The sequence below is a fragment of the Zonotrichia albicollis genome, chromosome 7 (genome assembly GCF_047830755.1).
Source record: "Zonotrichia albicollis isolate bZonAlb1 chromosome 7, bZonAlb1.hap1, whole genome shotgun sequence".
In the NCBI taxonomy this organism is placed as follows: Eukaryota; Metazoa; Chordata; class Aves; order Passeriformes; family Passerellidae; genus Zonotrichia; species Zonotrichia albicollis.
In genome coordinates, this window is record NC_133825.1 from 40,075,327 (window position 1) to 40,094,910 (window position 19,584).

At 40.0% G+C, this 19,584-nt stretch overlaps 1 protein-coding gene across 3 annotated transcripts in view; it reads right to left on the reverse strand.

Moving 5' to 3' along the window:
- The window catches only part of SORCS1 (sortilin related VPS10 domain containing receptor 1), a 257,781-nt gene that overhangs the window by 78,666 nt on the left and 159,531 nt on the right, over positions 1 to 19,584 (reverse strand). For all 3 annotated transcript variants that reach the window (XM_074545192.1, XM_074545190.1, XM_074545191.1), the window contains exon 5: positions 11,186 to 11,259. In XM_074545192.1, the coding sequence (XP_074401293.1) occupies positions 11,186 to 11,259 (74 nt within the window). The remainder of the gene's footprint in view (positions 1 to 11,185; positions 11,260 to 19,584) is intronic.

The window sequence follows — 19,584 nt, forward strand, 5'->3', positions numbered from 1 at the left end:
ACATCACAGATGTACAGCTTTAACTAATCACACTCAGCTCTCTTTGCAGGCAGAGAGATGAAACAGGCAGTTTTGCACTCTGGATCAGCTGAACAGTGTTAGATATGACTTTGTGACAATTTATCCTAGAACGGCCTGTTTCTCTCCATTGAATTTAAGATGTCTGGACACCCACACTACAGACATCCACATGTGATCACATAAAGGTCCCAAAGTAGGAAACACAACAGACCTGAAATATGTTTAATATCTAATTTTAAAAACACAAATTACAGATGAAATATGGATTGCAATTAAAGGGGTAATTGAATGTCCCAAGCAGTCCTTTTTCTGAGAAATGTTTTATATAGCTTACATCAGCCTTATTATTTGCTCTAGGACATATAAAAGCCTAAGAGACATTCAGAAATTTAATATTGACCACAGTGAGCATATACAGGAGATAAATATTGTGCTTTTGGTTGTACAGCCCCTGAGAATATGCTCTCTCTAGGAAGACAGACATATCCTTTCACATGCATAGCACAATCTGTTCCTAAAGCATCTACTGGAAAAAAGGTGCTAGGAACTGTAGGATGTATATCAGAATTCTTGAATTTTTAGTATGTCAACCAAATCAATCACAACACTACCAAGCATCCAGCTAGTCTATCAGAGGGTTTTCTTGTCTCCTTCATGGCTGGGGAAAAAACCAAAGGCATTATCCTTAGAAGCTGAAAAAGTCAATGTACTTATACAAGACTGAATATTAAGTAACAGTTTTAAACCCATGGTGTCCATATGAAAAAGAATGAATAACAGATTACAAAGAAATTCCATTTCTAACCAGACTGGAAGGTTCTTGAACCAAAGCTAGAATGATGAAAAAAAAAAAAAAACAACAAGCTGCACATGTAGAAGAAGGAAACTGCATGCTGGATGGGCCCAGGAGAGCACCAAAGCCTCCAACTCAGTGTTTGTAACTTAAAGCAAGTGCCCACTGTACCTAATTATCTTGTGTGCACATGGTCAGTGCAACATGGGCAATGCACTGCTTCCCAAGGTAGATGAGGAACAGTGCTGTGTGCTCAACAGCTGATAAACCAAGCACCCTACAAAGAACAGGGAAACACATCAACAACATTCTGGGACCCCCTCTACTGACTTCTCTCAGAAATCTCTCTAAAAACAAACAATAGTCCCAAATTAGCCATTCCCTGTTCTGAGCAACTTCTGTTCTCTATGCTGACAGTGCTTTCTTCTCATATTTCTCAAACCCATTCTTCCCTTTCAGCATCTGCTCTCAAAGACCAAACATTCATATACCCACAAACTTTTCTTCTTGCCTCAGTCTATGTTTTCACTTTGTGGTAAAATGCCAGCATGTCCTTTGTCCGTCCCTTTAATCTCAGGCTTTCTGTAATACTCCCAGAAACTTAAGGACACCAGGGATATCCTTGCAAGGCTTACTGTTGAATGGTGCTTATTGTATTTTTGTGATTAACTTCAAGTGTTTTGTTGGTATAATTGTCTGGATGTTTTAAAAACATAAAAAGGAAAAGAAAAAGAAAAAAAATCTTTTGGGAAAAGGAGGATTTAGAAAAGCCAAAGAGAGTGCAAGGCAGTGACCCCACTGCCTTTACACTGAAGATGCTTACATTTTGAAAAATTTAGGACCCCCACGGTCCTATTACAAAGTTGCTTCCTAAAATTTTAATCACTATCAAGCCTGCTAAGTAGTTATCTGCACTTGAGAGCCTCACAAATCGATAGCACTGGCTGCAGCACAGTAATTGCTCTGAATGCAGATTCCACATCCACCGTGAGAAGCGGCACAGGGAAAAGACCCCAAATCATCCCCTGGTTTGGAACTAGGCTGAACTAAACAAAAGCAGCCTGGCACTGCCCGTTGCACAGTAAATGCTAGTTGGCATATTTCTGTAGTGACCAACCCCTTGCCATCTTCTCTGTCTGAAACATTTCTAAAACCTTGGCTTCCTTGGCCCGTCAGCTCCTCTGAGCCAAGAAAATTCAATAGAGACCCTGTTATCCTGGGGTTTCCACCTCTTCTATCTTTTTTCACTTCTAGGGACAAAAGCAATTGTTTATGGATGCTGGGAACTGATGAGGCTTGCAATGCAGTCAGACCACTCAGAACTGCAAAAAGGCATCATTGTGAAGAAAGCAAAAGCTTCTACTTGCTGCACCTAATTTCAAACTACCATTTTTTCATAAACAATGAACTCAAAACACCAGACAGTAAGGGCTGCGTCTCAAGGATTTGTGCATTCTGGAAAGCAGTTTTGGGTGCCTTTGGTTCTGGATGCTTGACTTCAGACACAGACACACTGTATCTGGGACTATATACACAAGAAACTCAATGGCAATCCTTTCATATGTATTTCTTGTATCATACATGCTCACAGCAGCCAAGATCAAACATCTTTTAAGACAGGCAGTAGCTGACATTGTTATTTTACAGGATCTTTGATGCAAATGGCCCAGAATGCCAAATCCTACCATGCCCTTTTCACAGACAAAACCAGTGTGAATGTCCCTCATTCATTATAAGGACACAGAGGATTTATGCAGCTTTTCTATGTCTCAGAGGAAGTGACCAAATGCAGAATTAGGACTCCTGTGCCCACACCTCACCTGCTTTGGGGATAAACAGGTATGACTTGTTCATGCAGCAAAGGCTGGCAGACAAATGACATAACAGACTGTTTCCACTAAAGTGGATGGAATGAGATCTACACAGTTCTGGCCATTTTGAGATTATCAGCACTGAGTGGGAGTAGCTCAGATGTGGCTGCAGTGCAATGCCAAACAGAAAAGTGACATTGCTTGGAAAATCCAGTTTGACTACTCAGCATGAGAAATGCTTATGTGCCTCAGCTGCATTCCACAGATGGCTTTGTTCTTAACAAGCTGTATATCTAAGATGCTTCCTGACCTCAGCAATCCCTCTTCCTAGTCCCAATTTGAGCAAATCCCCATCTCCACATACATTGTGTTACACAGAAAGACTAACTAGCTGCAACAGTCATGTGGAAGAGGGAATGTACTCCTAGAGATCCTTATGCCAAAGTTGTCCTATGAGCATAAATATTCTAACAAGCTTTATCCTGTCACAATAAAGCTATAAAGTTGCTTTGTTCAGCACATGATAATGGCTTTGTAATTCAATTATCGGTAGAATTTGCCTTTAGGGATTTATCTTCCTTTAGCCTCAGCACTCATGCGAATCCCTTATCGTAAATCTTACCAATGCAAAACCAGCTCCTCCACTGCCTCTGGACATATCCTGTCACTTCATGTTAAAAAATTGGCACCTTCTTCCAGCTCAGTGAATGGCAGATTACTGGTTTTGTTTTAAAGGACAGAATGAAAACAACAAACACAGTGGATGATGCTCATGTTGTCCATGGCAGCATCAATTTTTTGGTCCCACTGATGTTTCTATAACACTAAATTCTAATTTCCATTCACAAAAATAGTAACATGTAGCACTGAACAGGGAGCTTTTTGTCCAAAGATACAAAAGCACTTGACAATCAACCTTTAAGTAACCTTCCCTGCATGGTACTGATTTGTTCAAGACCTATGGAAAAGTACAAGACAAGAAGACCAAGTTAGAAATAGGGGCTGAGGAAAATTTTTGTTCTCAGCTTTACAGATAAACTTCACTGATTAGTCAAGAGCACAGGGGCCTCATTGATTTGACCAAGATCACACAGTTGCTATGTGGCAGAGACAAAAATAGAGCTGAGAGTCCTCCAGGCTCCTTTTTCTTTTACTACTATATTGACTCCATGAGGATTTTGCAGATACTCTCTGTTCCTTTTTGTGCTTGCAGAGGTCAGTGAATCTGCCCCAGGGAGCTGAGTGTGGGAGGCAATTCTTGTGGTTTCTTCAGTTCACTCCCTATTATGTGAAGTTTCACCGATTTTACTATTCCTGGAACATACTTTAAAGACTGCTTTCCAGCTCTAACATCTCCTAACCACATACTCCTGACATGTTTTAGAAACACGGACAGATTCCAGATAGCCATAAATCAGCAATTCATTTCTTTACATCTGGCTAATAAATCTCCCCTGACCATAATTTAATTAGTTTTTCCCTGCTACAACTCGGCACTATTCTTTCCCACATGGTGCAATCACATGAAATGATACAATTTGGTGCAATTCAACTGGCAGCCACTGGGCTAAATCCATGCTATGGTTTGCTTCAGTCAGTTTGTCACCCTTTCTTTAGAACTGATAGAAAACAGAAGTTCAGTGAGTAAAGCCCAACTTCTCCTAATTGTGCCACCTCACAGCACTAACCCAGAAAAGCAGGTGGTTGTTGCTAGTGACACTGAAATAGGTGAGTCGGTAACTGGGGGTAGTGGTGAGACTTTCAGGCTGCGGCGAGTTATTTTCACTCTCACCATCCCACCACTTTTCAGAGCCCCAGTGCATAATGACCCATACCCTTCCACACTCTGTTGTCTATATACCCCACAGCTTTGAGGGCAGCAGCAAAGGAAGCCTTCTCCCCTGTGACAGCCCTCTGTGGGATGCTTCAGAGTGGAAACTTAGCTAAAACTCTGAAATAGATGGATGCAAATTCTCAGGAGGCAGCTGCCTATTGCTGGTAACACAGGGTGGGAGGAATGTCTTAAAATGAGGATCTAAACTAAGTGGATAAAATTCAGTTAACCAGGACTAGATCCTGATTTTAAGATAGCCTTATATCTCTTTTACATATATTGTAGGAAACTTAAGACTTCAAGCTGGCTTGAAGAGAAAGGAGGAGGAAAGTACCCTCTAGTTACAGCCTCTGAGCTCCCCTCCTTGGTATCATGAACCAAACCTACCTGATTTACAGCTTCTCTGCTGGTACAGCTAATAGGATCACAATTTCCCACTGTGTTAAGGAATGTCTCTCCCACCTTGCAGTGCTGTGGCCCAGCCAGGCAGCTCTGGAGGAGGCCAGCAAGTCACGTAGAGCAGGAGAGGAAAGTAGCACAGTGTGCTGCTCATTAAACACACAAGAGAACAGAGCAGTGCAACCTCCCTGACACAGACCCAGTCAAATCCACAGGTGATTTACCTGTGCACTGCTTCACCTTCTCAAGGTTTGTCCTTTACAGAGAAGGCAGCTCCTAATTCCAATGCCTGCTGGAGACTGACACCTTCCAGGGTCCTGCACAGCACTGCAGGCTCCTGTTACTGATCAGCCCCCAGATCAAGATTCTGAACATGGTGAATAGATGCCTGCCTACTTCTGCAGAACTTTAATGAGGGAAAGTGGGTGATGTAGAAAAGCTGAAGCTCATGGGAGTCTGTACTCCTTTATAAAGTATCTCTGGATGATTTTTTAAGAAATAGCTGCTGAATTGGGAAAACTAAAACACACCAACTTATGCATCAACCAGACTGGGTCCCAAAAGGCTTAACCAGATGAGCATTTACTTCATTCACACCTGCTGAAAACTGTCGTGGGTTTCTCTGGCATGTACCCATAACCACCATATTTAAGCTATGAAAAAAAATATTAAATTTCCTCCCTTCAACTCACTGAAAAAGGCTTGTGTGTTAGATCAAGTGGATGATTTCCTGGACAGGCTGTCACAATGCACTTTGATTGGCATCTTTCCCATCAGCTTCCAGCAGTTGCCGTGCAGTGATTAAAAGGTCTTGTTCAGCCATACACAGCATCATTTGTAAACAGCCCAGGCACTGAGGCATTTAAATTGCCTCAGCCCACCTGGGTGGGCGTGCAAATCTCACCAAGCCAAGACCTGACAGAAACACTGGGACAGTGCACCCAGCTTGCTCCAAGTGCTTGAATATAATGAAGTTTTTAACAGGGCTTTGACACCTCATCCCCTTGATTTTCAGCTCTTTCAGCTCCTCCAGTGAACACTGTCAGAGCCTTTAAAATACAGTCTCCAGCCTCCTCTGAAACAGAAAATATATATACTCTATAATTATACTGTGAAGATTAACTTTCTTTGCTACGACTCATAAAAGAAACACAAATTTAGCCCTATCTACTTATCTGTCCTCCCAGCTGCTTACAGGCTTTTCTCCCCTTCAGTGTGTGTGCATATTTTTGTATTATTTGATGGAAGAGTTTGGATGGCTTACTGTTTTACAGTGTTTGCCTCCATTTTCTTCTGCTAATACTCAGAAAAACATAAGAGGAGACTTAGCAACACCTCTTACCAAACTGACATATCTCCTTTCATTTCTCCAGGGAATCATTAACATTGTGGACATGTGATGCTACTGGAAATCACAAATCATGTGGGTTGGAGTGGATCCTAAAGATCATCTCCAGCTCCAGTTCTCCTGCCATGGGCAGGGACACCCTCCACAAATCAGGCTGCTCAAAGCCCCATCCCACTTGGCCTTCAACACTTCCAACTTCCACAGCGTCTCTGGGCAACCTGTGCCAATGCCCCACCACCCGAAAAGTAAAGAATTTCCTCCAATATCTAACCTAGACCTGCTCTTTTTCAGCTTGAAGCCACTACCCCTGGTCTTATCACTCCATGCCCCTGGCAAAAGACCCTCTCCAGCTCTCTTGTAGCCTTTTTCAGGCACTGGAAGATGCTCTAACGTCTCGCCAGAGCCTTCTCTTCTCCAGACTGAACATCTCCACATCTCCAGGTCTCTCAGCCTCACAGGAGAGGTGCTCCAGCCCTCCTGTTATTACAGCCTTCCAATCTTCTTGAAGTATGGAGTGCTATTATTTTTGTATTTCTCCTACTTGCTTGTCTGGGTGCAATACTCAAGTAGAAAATAAAATCAATACCACTGGTAGAGATAATGATTGTAATCTGATGACCTAATTTACTGGTTGGGCTTTTCTATTGTCCATTTTATGTTAGTTTTTAAGACACTTTTATTATTCGATTTTATTTCTTTCCTTTCCTCCCCCTCCAAGTTTCTCAAGGTTAAGTTTTGGTTAGAATTAGATGAGAATCTTTTCAGTAAAACATCTCATTTTGATTAAAAACTATTACGTTTTGGCAAATTTTAATGATATTTTTAACCTTTTTTTTTAGGGCCAGCTCTAATGATTTACTGACTTTAAGGAAATAATTTCTGGTGGAAGGCATGACTTGATCTGAGGACCAGAATAAAAACCTGGTTTTTAATGACCAACAAATTTATATTTTGGCCATATAGGACTATATGCTCTTTGAGCAGCTTTTCTGCAACTACAGGCCATGGATGTTTGGATTTGCAAGTCACAAAGTATCACTATTGAACTTTGACTGGATGACTGAACCACTCTAAAAAAGGAAGAAAAAAGCAACATAATTCCCAGTGCAACTGGTTCACCAATAGTGTTCACATTTGTATTCACTACAAACCAGCATCTACACCAGCAAAATTCCACAATAGGAGTGTTGACCAAAAATCACCAAGCATCACAAAAATAAACTCAGAAGTATTTAAATAAAGCATTTTTAGCCAACTCTTTTAACCAGGATATACTGCATTCTCTTTCCCTAATGCCAAATACATTAGTAAACACTGTGCTATCAGCAATAATCCATGTATATCAACTTGTTTCTGTATTACACTGCTGAATTAATATTGCTTAGAATACTCCTTCCTAGTAATTAGGTATTTTCACAGAGCACACAGTTTCAGAATTACAAAGTACTTTGATAACTTTTATGCATTTTTCTGTCACAGTACATTGAACAGCAAAATCTCAAGAAGCTACTGGAAAAATAATAACAAACGTGAAAATTGTTGATAGAGCACAGAACTGCTGTGTCACTGCATATGCTGCCTGTATGCAGCGTTCTTCCAAGCCTCCACCAGACACACAATAAATATGTGGTTGGCTTTCTGAGGGGAGTACATTTTCTTCAGTACACCTCTTCCACATCCCTAGATTATGCAAACAGATATGTGAGATACTCAATTTACAGAAATTTAATGAGGTGTCAGTCAGAGCAGCCCATAACTAAAACCTGCCCAGCCACAAGTGTCCTAACAATGTTTTATTGAGGTAGAAAATTACAGATCTCTTTTTCCAACATTTGTTTTATTTTGGTTTTTGATGGGCGTTTATAAGCCAAGAAGTCTCCAGTCACCTCCCATTTTAAAGGTTTGACTTCATCTGCTCACCTCCCACCTGACATTTCCTTTCACAGAGTGACACTACACTTCTTTCATCACACATGTGGATGTCGGGGCATCACTTGGAGCTCCAGGTGCAAGAATGAAAAGGGGGAACAGAAGAGCTTTGAATAAAAAATATTATGTTTCCATATTAATGTCTCCTCTTTATGTAACAGAGGATGAAAGAATAAAAAGTACATGTGGCCTACAAGGAACTGAGTTGTGTCCACATAGGGTTTGCTCAGAGTTATGTAGTAAGCATCATCAGACTGTTTTTCTTCAGGGGATTAAATTTCTCTGGAGTGGTAGGAGGAAGAGGTGTTTCACAAACCAACCAAAAATAAGCAAATAAAGAAGAAAATTCTCTTGGCAACAGATACAAGAAATGCAGCTGTAAAAGACATTACAGCTTCTCTGGCAGTGTTTGCTGATAGAGCCTTCTTAAGACTAAAACTAGCAAGCTCAGTGGAGTTTATTCACAACACTTCTGAGTGACCCAAAAGCTATTTACAAGACAACATGACAAGCTAAAATGGCAATGAAAATATCAGTGAGCAATCAGGAAAATGCATTTTTTCTTTCATCAACCATTCAAACTCATGTAAAAGGTTTGAATGGTTGATGAAAGAAAAAAGGCCTTCCAGGTGCACCTTCCCTGTCAAAACAAGCAGTGTAACTAAACGCAGCCTCAGGAAAGCCTGATGCCAGAGGCCTTGCTTTGTGTCTTCCAGTTTTGGAGAAGTCCTAGTTTAGAGACTACTGGAAGCAATTTGTACTAACGAAACTCCTCAGCCTCCCTTAGATACCAAATATTTCCCTCATTCTCTGCCCAGTACAGCTGTGTCCTGGTTAATCCATTCAAAGCCATTTGATTTAGAGAAAGCACCAGGAACAGCAGAGAGTATCCCCACATTCTGCTTTAAGTTGTGACTTCAGGACATTTTACTTCACTATTTATTTCTGTTCTTAAGAATAAGTGAAGTCAGTCTTCTCACTTTCCAGGTTGATTACACGCTGGATACAAGCCAAAACACACAAGAATAAATTTTAAAAGCCCAATCAACAACAAATCATGGGGCTCTGAGCAAGGCTTTACCCAACTTGTACACCAGCACTGGCTACAGAGATGGTGCTGCAGAAATCTGGATTTCAGCTGTACTTCTGCACCCTCTTAGGCCCCACTTCCCTTTTGCCAACTGTGACCACGCCTGGAGTGCAAGGGGCTTCCCTTCTGATTCAGCATTTCAGTGCTGCTGGATCCTCAAGTACCTGCCTGCACAGAATGGAAATGCATTTTAAAGTACTGCTCTCTGTGGTGCTCTCAATCACACAGGCACAGCTGCTTTCTGCTGTGGATGTGCTTGAAGACTGACATTGTCCATAGAATTGCAGCTAAAATTATTTTTTGTCCTAGAATCATTATAAATATGCCAGTACGAGATGCAATGGTGTCTCCACAAGTTGTATTATTCTCACTTTTGACAGCAAAAGTACAGTCTAGCTTACACTGAGGTGTGTTATGCAAGGGGCATTCTGTTCAAGGTGAAAATACAGGCTTGCATTTTCATGCTTTGTGAATGGCTGTAGGGAAATTGGATGGGTGGTTGGGACATTTCTTCATCTTTTAACTTGCTGTTTGCCTTTGAAGCTCCAAGCCTGAGTTCTCTTATTTGTTAGGTTCTAAGAGGCCTTCAAATTTGAGCTCCACAGAAAAGGAAAATTACAACTTCATCATTTTTCTTTTTACAGGCATCCATCAGCTCATTTCACAATAAACAAGAACTGTAAGCAATGACAGGAAGCTTCAAAAGGCTTGGAGTACTATACAGGACATGGGTGTCCAGGTACAGTCCTTTCAGCCCTCTGAGCCCCTTCAGCAATTACAATTTTGTTGGATGTCTCAATGACAGGGCACCCAGATTTCTATGACTTTCTGCTTTTATTAGCCCAGAAAAAACCAGAAGATGTACTGAGCTCTGTGTTTGCATCTGATATTTTGAGACCCTGTTAGGAATCCTGCAGGAAATAAACAGTGATATAAACACACATGTGACTGTCCATACAGACACTCCCACAGCAATGAATTTAAGTTAGAAATGGAATTTAGCTTGCATTAGCTTCAGCTAACACAGGTTCTGAGAAAGGATTAAAAAGCAGAAGGAGCAAACAAAATCTCTGGTCTATCCTTTGCAGACCAAATATAAATTCAACTTTAGAAGTAAATTTGACCTAGCGCTCTTCCTTCTTTTATAAATTAAAAGAAAATATTTGACTGAACTACTCATGAATCTTGCCATGTTCAAAACCTGTGTGTTTGACATAAATTTATGGTTTAGAAACTACCATGCCTGTCTCATTTTAATCATTGGTTCAGCTCCTCCCAATTTCAAGATTACTATTTTACCACAAGCTTCTCTTCTAAAAGGACACAAGCCCACCTCTACTCAGAGGCAGACTAATGCCTCCATAAGGAATTGATGAGAAGTCCCACAGATTTACACCAACACACAAGAGAACCTTATATTTGATTTGGACTATACCACCATGTTTGCAGGGAAATAAAAAGTCCAGTGTCATCTTCATCTCTCAGTCTTCTTTTCCATGTAAGTCAAAGTTACTGATTTCTGTCTGGTGGAAACATGCTCACTTTCAAGGGCTAAGCAGGTCTAACAGTAATTAAAAGCACAGCAACCATTAGAGGATGTCTGTCTGTGGCAGAAATGCTGGTGTCCTCTAAGACTTCAGGCTTTGTCCCTTAACTATAGCAGGACCAGACTGAACTGATTTTAGATGGGAGAACTGAGCTCATTCTCCCATCCCAAATCAATGCTTTGTTCAGACTATTATTCAGCATATTTCAGTTCTGCACGACCCTTAGATCAAAGGCCCACTATTCCAATGTTGTATAAACATATAATGCCCCTTTCATACCAGTTCTAAATTAATCTCAACAAATCAGCAGTGCAGACTGTATTCAGCCACATTGTCTTCAAGACTTCATTCCAGCTCCTCTGTAGTGTGGGGAAGTTGTGTCAAGGAAATTAGGGAGAGGGTTTTGCTCTTACCAGTAGAACCTGTTGGGTGTAACTCCCTCATGAAGAAGCAGCCATCTTCTGCCAAACTCCACAGAACTGAATAACTGTGGACAAAACAAACAGTCATGAATCACAGTGAAACACAAAGATACCAGAGAAATTAACCTGAAAAACCCTCTACCACTTCTGAGACAGTGACTTGGACTGTCATTTATCCCAGTCTCGAAGAGACACACCTGAGGCAGCTGAAACATGTCTGTGGTACCTTTTATTGGCATAGAGAATGCTGAGATGTGTGATTTGGGACACAACTGGCATTACCTGAGGGATCACTTTACGGGTAAACCCAGCAACCCACCCTGAATGAAAATTCATCATCCAGTTGCCTTCCTCAGTATTATGTTCAGAAGAACATTGTTTTTCCATTAGCAGTGCCATCCTTACAAACTTTTGTCAATCTAGCACCAAAAAATGTTCTAACATGTCTGGACCTCCCTTGCAGGACTGGATGAGTTGAAACAGCACAAGTTACTTGTTCCAAAGAAACAATGTGTGGTTCTCCCTCTGCTCTTGTCCTTCTCCTATCAATAACGTGACACCCTCTCCTCATCTAGTTACGCAAACAATATTGAAATACATCAATCATTTCAGAAAATCTTCCAATGATAAATGCCAAACCAGCCTGAGAAAGGTCAGCAAAAAGGCACATTTCAGATATTATAAATCCTCTGTCATGCCTTTGTGGAATGATATACAAATGTTACTATTACAGAGCACTTACCAACAGCTGCTCTCCCTAAGTGCTGCCATCAAACAATTCCCAGAAGGTCAGTAGAGGGAAGGATCACTTGGGTTCTGTTATTCCTTTTGCTTAATTTAGCTTCAAATTCATCATGTGGAAGGACTGAGAGGCAGTCCGCCCTACCCTTTTCTTGCAGATTCATCCTATTTCTCTTCCTTTCTTTGCCTGGTAGACTTGGTCAGTCCCCTTTTCTGACAAGGCAGATGTTGGACATTGTTTTTTGAACTATTATCTCTCTTTTCATGACATCTCTTAAAGGATTTTGCATTAAATGCAGATGACCTGAATTTTTATGTGCAAACCATGGCAAATTTTTTTGGAACATGAAGTGGCTCTGCATTGGTAGGAAAGATGGATGTCTTTGAGACTACCACAAGAAAAAAAATTATTATTTAAAAGCTTTGTGTTCATCGAAAAAGAGGATTTGAATGCATTTTAAGAATTATGAGACTGGGATATAAAAAAGCTTTGAGGTCTCCTTATTTGGATATTGATTCCAAATGCAAAACCCAATATCCATACCTTTCCTATGTTAAAAACTTTTAAGAACATGGAGAAACTAATTTAAATAGCTTTTTGGTAAAGAGTGGACTGGCATGTGTTAAAATTTACTTTGAAATATTAAAGCTAAAAATTCACCTCTTTCATCTCCCCTCCTCTTGAACACTGTCAAAGAAGAGAGAGGGAAGAAGGCGGAAGGGACAGAAGATAACAAGAGTAAGGAGAGGGAAAAACAGTTTCGTTCTGTGGCTAGAAGAGCATCCAATTTTAAAATTTCAGTGAGTCTTATTTTTTCTCAAGTAGAAGATTATAGATCCATTTTTAATTGAAACTTTAGGAAACACTAACTATAACAAAGGAACACTTTTCTTTTTGGAAATTATATAAAATCTTTTAGAACATTGAACAACAACTTTTTGAAGTGATTTAAGGTCACCTATTCAAGAACTTTACCACTACAGGAAGTATTTTCCCTCCCTCACACTCAAAATCCATTTCTAGACCTTTTTTTATAATTGCAGCAAATATAAGCATGACAACAATAAGCTACTGCTATTTTCTATTATCTCACTGATGTAAAAGTTTTTCTTTTCATGGTAAAGTAGTTTCTTTTGTGCTAAGTACTGTCTTTGACATACAGTAATTTAAGTTTCAATAAAGCTCATGTGATCCTTTAATAAAGAACAGGGAGCAATCCAAACTCAGCAAATACCTCCATATTTCCAGACCAGGGATAAACAGCATGTAAGCTTTCCAGGGACACTGATGTTCCCACAGCTGAAGTCATCATATTGAATCCTGTTTTCCCACTTTTTATCTCTCACTCTTATCCCTCTCTGGTTTCCCTGAACACAACTAGTAAGTCGCTATTCCCTAATAAGCAGGTTATTCCCTCTCTGAATTTGCCGGTGACAGTAACGTTGCTCAGAATGAATTAATCACAGCCTGCAAAAGCCTTCTCTGTGCTGGTGTAGCACCCTCCTCCCCTCCTGCAGTCCCACTGCAGTGCCAGGTGCTTGACAGCCCGGGTGCCACAGCTTCCCTCTGGCTCTCCAGCACAGCTCTTCCTGCAGAGGGCCCCTGACCTGGAGCATCCTTCAACTCCCCCATGACAACAGAGGCTGTGATGCTGCACAGCACACACACAGCCCCGCTTTCTCCTGATCTGTGCCCTGAGGAAGATGTAATTCAGGTAAAAAAAGTGGAGAAATGCAAGAGTTTCTGTTTCAAAGGTAGGAAATGGATCCAGCAATTCTACTGTCAGGGCTGGACTGTTTAAATTAGAAGCCAGTGCCCAGTGAGCTGGAGACAGCATGTGAGAAAAGGCAACAGCTCTCAAAGGGAAACACCAGCTCCCTGGGAGCCCATATCCAAAGCTCTCATTGTCTTTGATAAGACACTTTTATAACCAGACATTAGAAGGTTTTTCATCCTCTGCCATTATCTCAGCACCAGCTTTGGCCTTTCGCGACTCACAGCAGAACATGCAGCACTAATGTATCTTTAGCAAAGAGGGAATTCCCCACCTTATGGATGACCACCCCACCTCCTCCATAAAAAAAAATGCAGTAAGGATTTTTTCAGATATTTTATTCAAAGTATCATTAATTTTTAAACCTAGTTAATTCAGTTGGACTGAAAAAAAAGAAGTCTTTGAAGGCTATGTTTCTGTCAAGTATCGGTTATGATCCAGCTGAGATTATTTTTCCCCTTTTAGCAACTGTGGTGCTTGAATGGATATTTTTTAAACCCAGCATGGCATTTTGCTCTTGTTACAAAATCCCTCTCTCTCCTGGGACTTTTTGTGATAGCCTTGTGCATGCAGTCCCTTCAAAGATGACATTTTGTTTTCTTGGGCAAGCACTGCTGTCTGATGACAATTTGCATTATTAGAATGAAGTCAGAGAATGTTCTTTGCTGCACTTATTTTTCAAGCACAGATAGAAACGAACCTATTACAATTTTATTGTATGTTTTCATCTGAGGGCTAAGCTGACATTTCTGTTTTCATGGAGACAAAGCCGTTATGAAGTACAAATCTTGTATTGATCTCTCAGATTTGACCCTTGTTCATCAGGGAATAATTCTCTTCTTTCTTCTTCTCTTCTACATTTAGTTTTCTGTGTAATTTGCAGATTTTGTAACAACCATTAAATAGTCTGGGTTTGCTTTGTTTTGCTTTTTTAAATCTTAATATTCTGTGAAGTAGAAACCTACCACCTACCTCATTTATATAAGAGAAAAGAAATGCAAAGGAAAAGAAAAGAAAAGGCTGTTCTGAGGTTACAAATACCTTCTGAGGCTGAGCAGGGATTCAAATAAACCCTCTGAATGGTGAGAGAATTCCCCAGCCCTCTCACAACATGACACCACTGTCTCTGGGAGCAGGGAAAGCTGACATCTGGCAACTGAACTTCTTTCCTTATCTACACCAGGCATGATATGATACTCCCCCTCCCTCTTTTTTGTTTCCCAGCCTATATGAGAAGCCCAAGAGCTGCTCATGTATTTCAGAGGGATAGTGTAAGCTTCACCTTGAAATGCTCTGGGATATCCAGGTAACAGCAGCATACAGTTGCCATGTATTAATTATTCTTTTCCCCTTCTAATTTCCCAATCTTTCCAGCACCAACTTCAGACTTGACTAATTTTTTCTTTTGCATTTCACAGTATAAAAAACCCAAGTAAAATCCATAAAATAAAAGAAGAAAATGTGTTTTGTTTCCAAAATTTTCCATTAAGAATCACTGGGTTTTATTAGACCCACCTATTCTGATATAACACCATCTAAAGGGTCATTATGCCAGTCAAGACCTGTCATCACCCTTAATGTTTTCAAACAGATTACTTTTCCTAGCCAAAGCTGTTATGTGAGGAATGTCTTGTGCCTACATCTTCACTTTAGTGTCTTTACAGACTGATGCAGATACAACGGAACCATCATGTTTCATCATTCAGCATTTAAAATAATTGGATTAAATATTTGATTCTGATGCTCCTCTACATACAGATCATGAATCATGTGGCAGTTCCATGTGCTTCCCATGCTGATGAGGATATTAAATTTTAGACAATGATTTAATCTCATGCAAGAAAAAATATGCACATAGAAATTCAAAACCTGGTTAAATAAAGGGTGATTTAAATTGTCTGTTGGAAGTGACATTAGGGAAATACTTTGAGAAAGTCAGTAGTTTCTATTATTTCTCTTTTACTTCAGAGATTCCCCCTAAACATTTTATAATGGAATATAACATGGAGTCTGAGTTGACTGGGTTTACCAACTTTGGTTAAACATTCAAAAAAGAAAAGGCTCTTTCTCTCACCTCTAGTTTCTGTGCACTCTCAACTCATTCTCCCTGGACACAGATCAGACCAAAAAATATCAATCTACACTACATTATTGACCCAAAAAAAAACCAGATGCAAATGGAAAACTAGCTCAGAACAGCTTTGAAAGCACTGGGTTTGATTCAAATTCACCTCTAATTCCATGAGAAGGTTTCTACTAGCCACAGCTCCTGGTACTTTCTTCACCTATACTGACTTCTTGACTCTTACACTTCCTCGTGTTTTTATGAGATGATTAAAACTAATGCTATTCATGCTGTTTCCCCCTTACCCCTTCATACACCATTTGTTCACACACAAAAATCCTCCAAACACCAGTGCACCTTAGCCACAGATTTTGCACTGGTGAACCATATAAATATTTCGAGAGATCTTTATTTTCCTCAAATTTCAAATTCACCAGGGAATGCAACATCCCAAAAGCAGTTTAGCTTTAACTATAAACATAAGAATCCAGCTGGATAAAGACAATTTTTTTTCTGAAGATGCAACAACACAATTTGATATACATGCCAGCAGTCCTTCTTCTCATTCATTTATGCAGAATAAATTTTATATTGCTGTTAAATTGTACTTTACCACTACTACTTTTACTACTACTACAAATGCAGGTGCATTTGAAGAAATTCTAGTCTTCTACAAGGTTTCAGTCATCATTCTCATTGTTCATAAGAGCATTTTTCAAGTATCATTAAACTGTGAAAGACCATATTTTGAATTGATCGAAAATTTCAGGAAAGCAAAGAGCAGTAGGGAAGGCATCATGTGGATTGCTGCAATTTGGTGATGCACTTCTCCAATTTAAATCTCTCTTGCATTTCGTTTGCTTTCTATACAGTTGGCAGAAAAAAATGGGGTTAGTGCATCAGAGAAGGATTTCAGATTGAACATGTTTATATAGGCACAGTCCTTTATGGTCCTTCACACCCCTTTGCCCCTGACTCTATCTGTTGGATGAAAAATTATCACAGTGGGAGAGAAGTTTCCAGAGTGGCAAAAGCAACATCTCAAAACAGGAATGAAATTGAATGAACAGGGATTTGGATGGACACACGCTCCCCACATGCATCCAGTGCAGCTTACTTGGGTATCAAACAAAGTACATTGCATTTAAAGAAATTACTGCACAGGGCATTTCTTCTTCAGAGCAGCCAAAGGTTAGGAGGCATGTTGCTATTCCCTGAACCAGACTATGGACCAGGTTTTTCTTTTCTAAACTGCATTTAAAAGAACAGTATGTTTTGTATAAAAAAAAAGAACCTAAAATTGTGCATGGTATTTCTTTCCTAAAATAAAACATACAGAAATGTGCTACAGGGCTGATACTAATTTACTTCCTGGATCTCTGATCTATTTGTAAGTTCCACTGTTAAGAAGCTTAAATACCCTTGAAGCAATAAAGTTCACAGGATGCTGCATAGACTTTGAACATTTTAAGTTGCAGGCAATGCATTAATCACACACGCAGAACCATCAATAAGGTTACCCAATAATTGGTGCTTATTGAATGCGGATGGAAACACATCAGAGTGATAAAGCTGTCAGATACCTGCTTCACAGCCCCTTCAAACACCAGTGATAGCTGCAGCTCTGCAGCTGCTTTTGCTGATGAACCACAGGCTGCTGCCATGCAGAGATGTCTGGTTTGGTCCTAACGCAGCAATTGCTTTTGTGAATGTTCAGCACATCAAAGCACCCTGAAGATGACCCTCAGCTCTCTTCCCACCTGTTTCTCAATAACTCCTCACACACTGTCAGCTATGAGCCACATCAGCCAGTATTCTGGCTTTGTGGCAGTTTGCAAGCAAGCAACTGCATTAGGATGATGTCCCCAGTTCATTCAGCTCACATGTTAAAAAAGCGACAGGAAACATATTTCTTACCAGGAGGTATTTAAAGGACTCTGACTGGCATATACATTTTAAAGACAGAAGGAGCCTCTAATATCATCAGTGTGTTCTCCTCCTAACAGATGCTACACCATCTTTACCAGTAACTCAAGCAGTAGAGAGAATTATTCAGGCCAACAACTGATGGCTGAACTAGATTTTATCATTTGGAAAGACACTCAATCTCAAATCCAAGGGATGATGAATTTACCACTCCACTTAGTATGTTGTCCTCAAGGTTAAATCCCTTCTCCGCTAAGAAATACTATCTCTGTGACAGACAACAGGGTACCCAGCAGTTGCTTTCTGCTGTGTTGTAAATTTACTAAGTAGATTCATAATTGCTTAGATAACTGCAATAAATAAGCACATTTTTGTTTAAAAAGTGCACCGTATTTGAATGAGAACACAAGAGAAAAGGCTTACTACAGCAGAATTTAGGGCAAAGTGTCAGAATTTTCATGCACACATGCACAGCTTTAAATTTAAAAATAAATTATTGTTCATCATTTGCATTATATTAAAACCTACGGCTTCCAGTGAATGTAGTGTTGACAGGCACTTTGTATAATAAGAAACTGGAGACATTTTGGAGATTGCACTCAACCAAATGACAGAGACAGAGAAAACAGAGGTGAGTCATGTACAGAAAAGCGATGGAAGTTGCTCAACACCACAGAGTTCAGTAGCACATCCAGCAAAATGGGGTACATGTCTTTATTCCTAATCCACTGAACCATCCAACTCTGATGGAATGTGAAAAGTCTTTTTTTTTTTAATGGAAGTAGGAAAAGTGCAGTTATATAGAACACAGAAAATCTTGCAGAAAAATAACAGATCTATCCTTAACTAAAAGTATGTATCCAGGATCTAAAACCAGAAAAAGAACAAGTTCTATAAGGGTACAGAGGGCTGATGTTTATATAGATAGATAAGCAAGGATATATTGATTTGCCTAAAGATGAGTGAGTCAGTGGTGAAGAGCACAGTGATTACTGCTTGAAAGTCTTTCCTTCTGATTCACTGATCACACTCCTGGCCCAGAAATCTATCTTCCACTGGGCTCTGCTAGTTGATTTTTTTTATTATTAGTAGGAAACAACATTAGAGACTCCTATCACTTTTAATTCCATTCTTTATTTTAAATTGTTACCCCAGCACGTTATGCTTAGTGAGGTCTGTAAAAGACTGATGGGTACTCTAAGAAACACACTTTCTACGTGTATTTTTTCAGACTTTCTACGTATATTTTTCAACACACTTTCTACGCTGGCTTATGGCCAATTTAAAAAGGAAAGGGAAAAAAAAAAAGAAGATACAACCTGGCATCTTTATTCTTATTTTGATGTCCCTCCCTTGCTTATTTTCAGAATACTGGCTGCCACCAAACTTTTCAATTTGCTTAGAGATAGCAAGGGATATTTGCAAAGGGTTGTGTGTAAGATGTGTTACCACCCATGATGCCCAACAGGTATCTGTGCCTTGAGTCCTCACCCACAGCCTGAGCTACACACGAGGGGATTTGTGTGCATCACTTGCTTAAAAACATAACCATATTGAATGCCTTAAAACCAGGGAGCAGCAGTCACAAGGCTTTCTTTCCGGAGGAAAGCCCTATGCATCCCTGGCACAAGTAACCCAGAAGGGATTTCTAAGATCAAGCAGGAAGTGCAACTCTGCAAAAGCTGGGGCAAACAACTTTTAATATGGAAATTACTTGCTACTTTTCCCATCTTCAACAATGTGCATTAAAGAGTACCAGGTCTGCTGGAAAACTGGCTTGGATTATTAGTGGTGCCCCAAACATAAACACAGAAAGTGCAGACTGTGGCAGGAGTGATGCCACAGGGAAAGGGGGAGTTGTTCACACAGGCTAATGTTAGCTT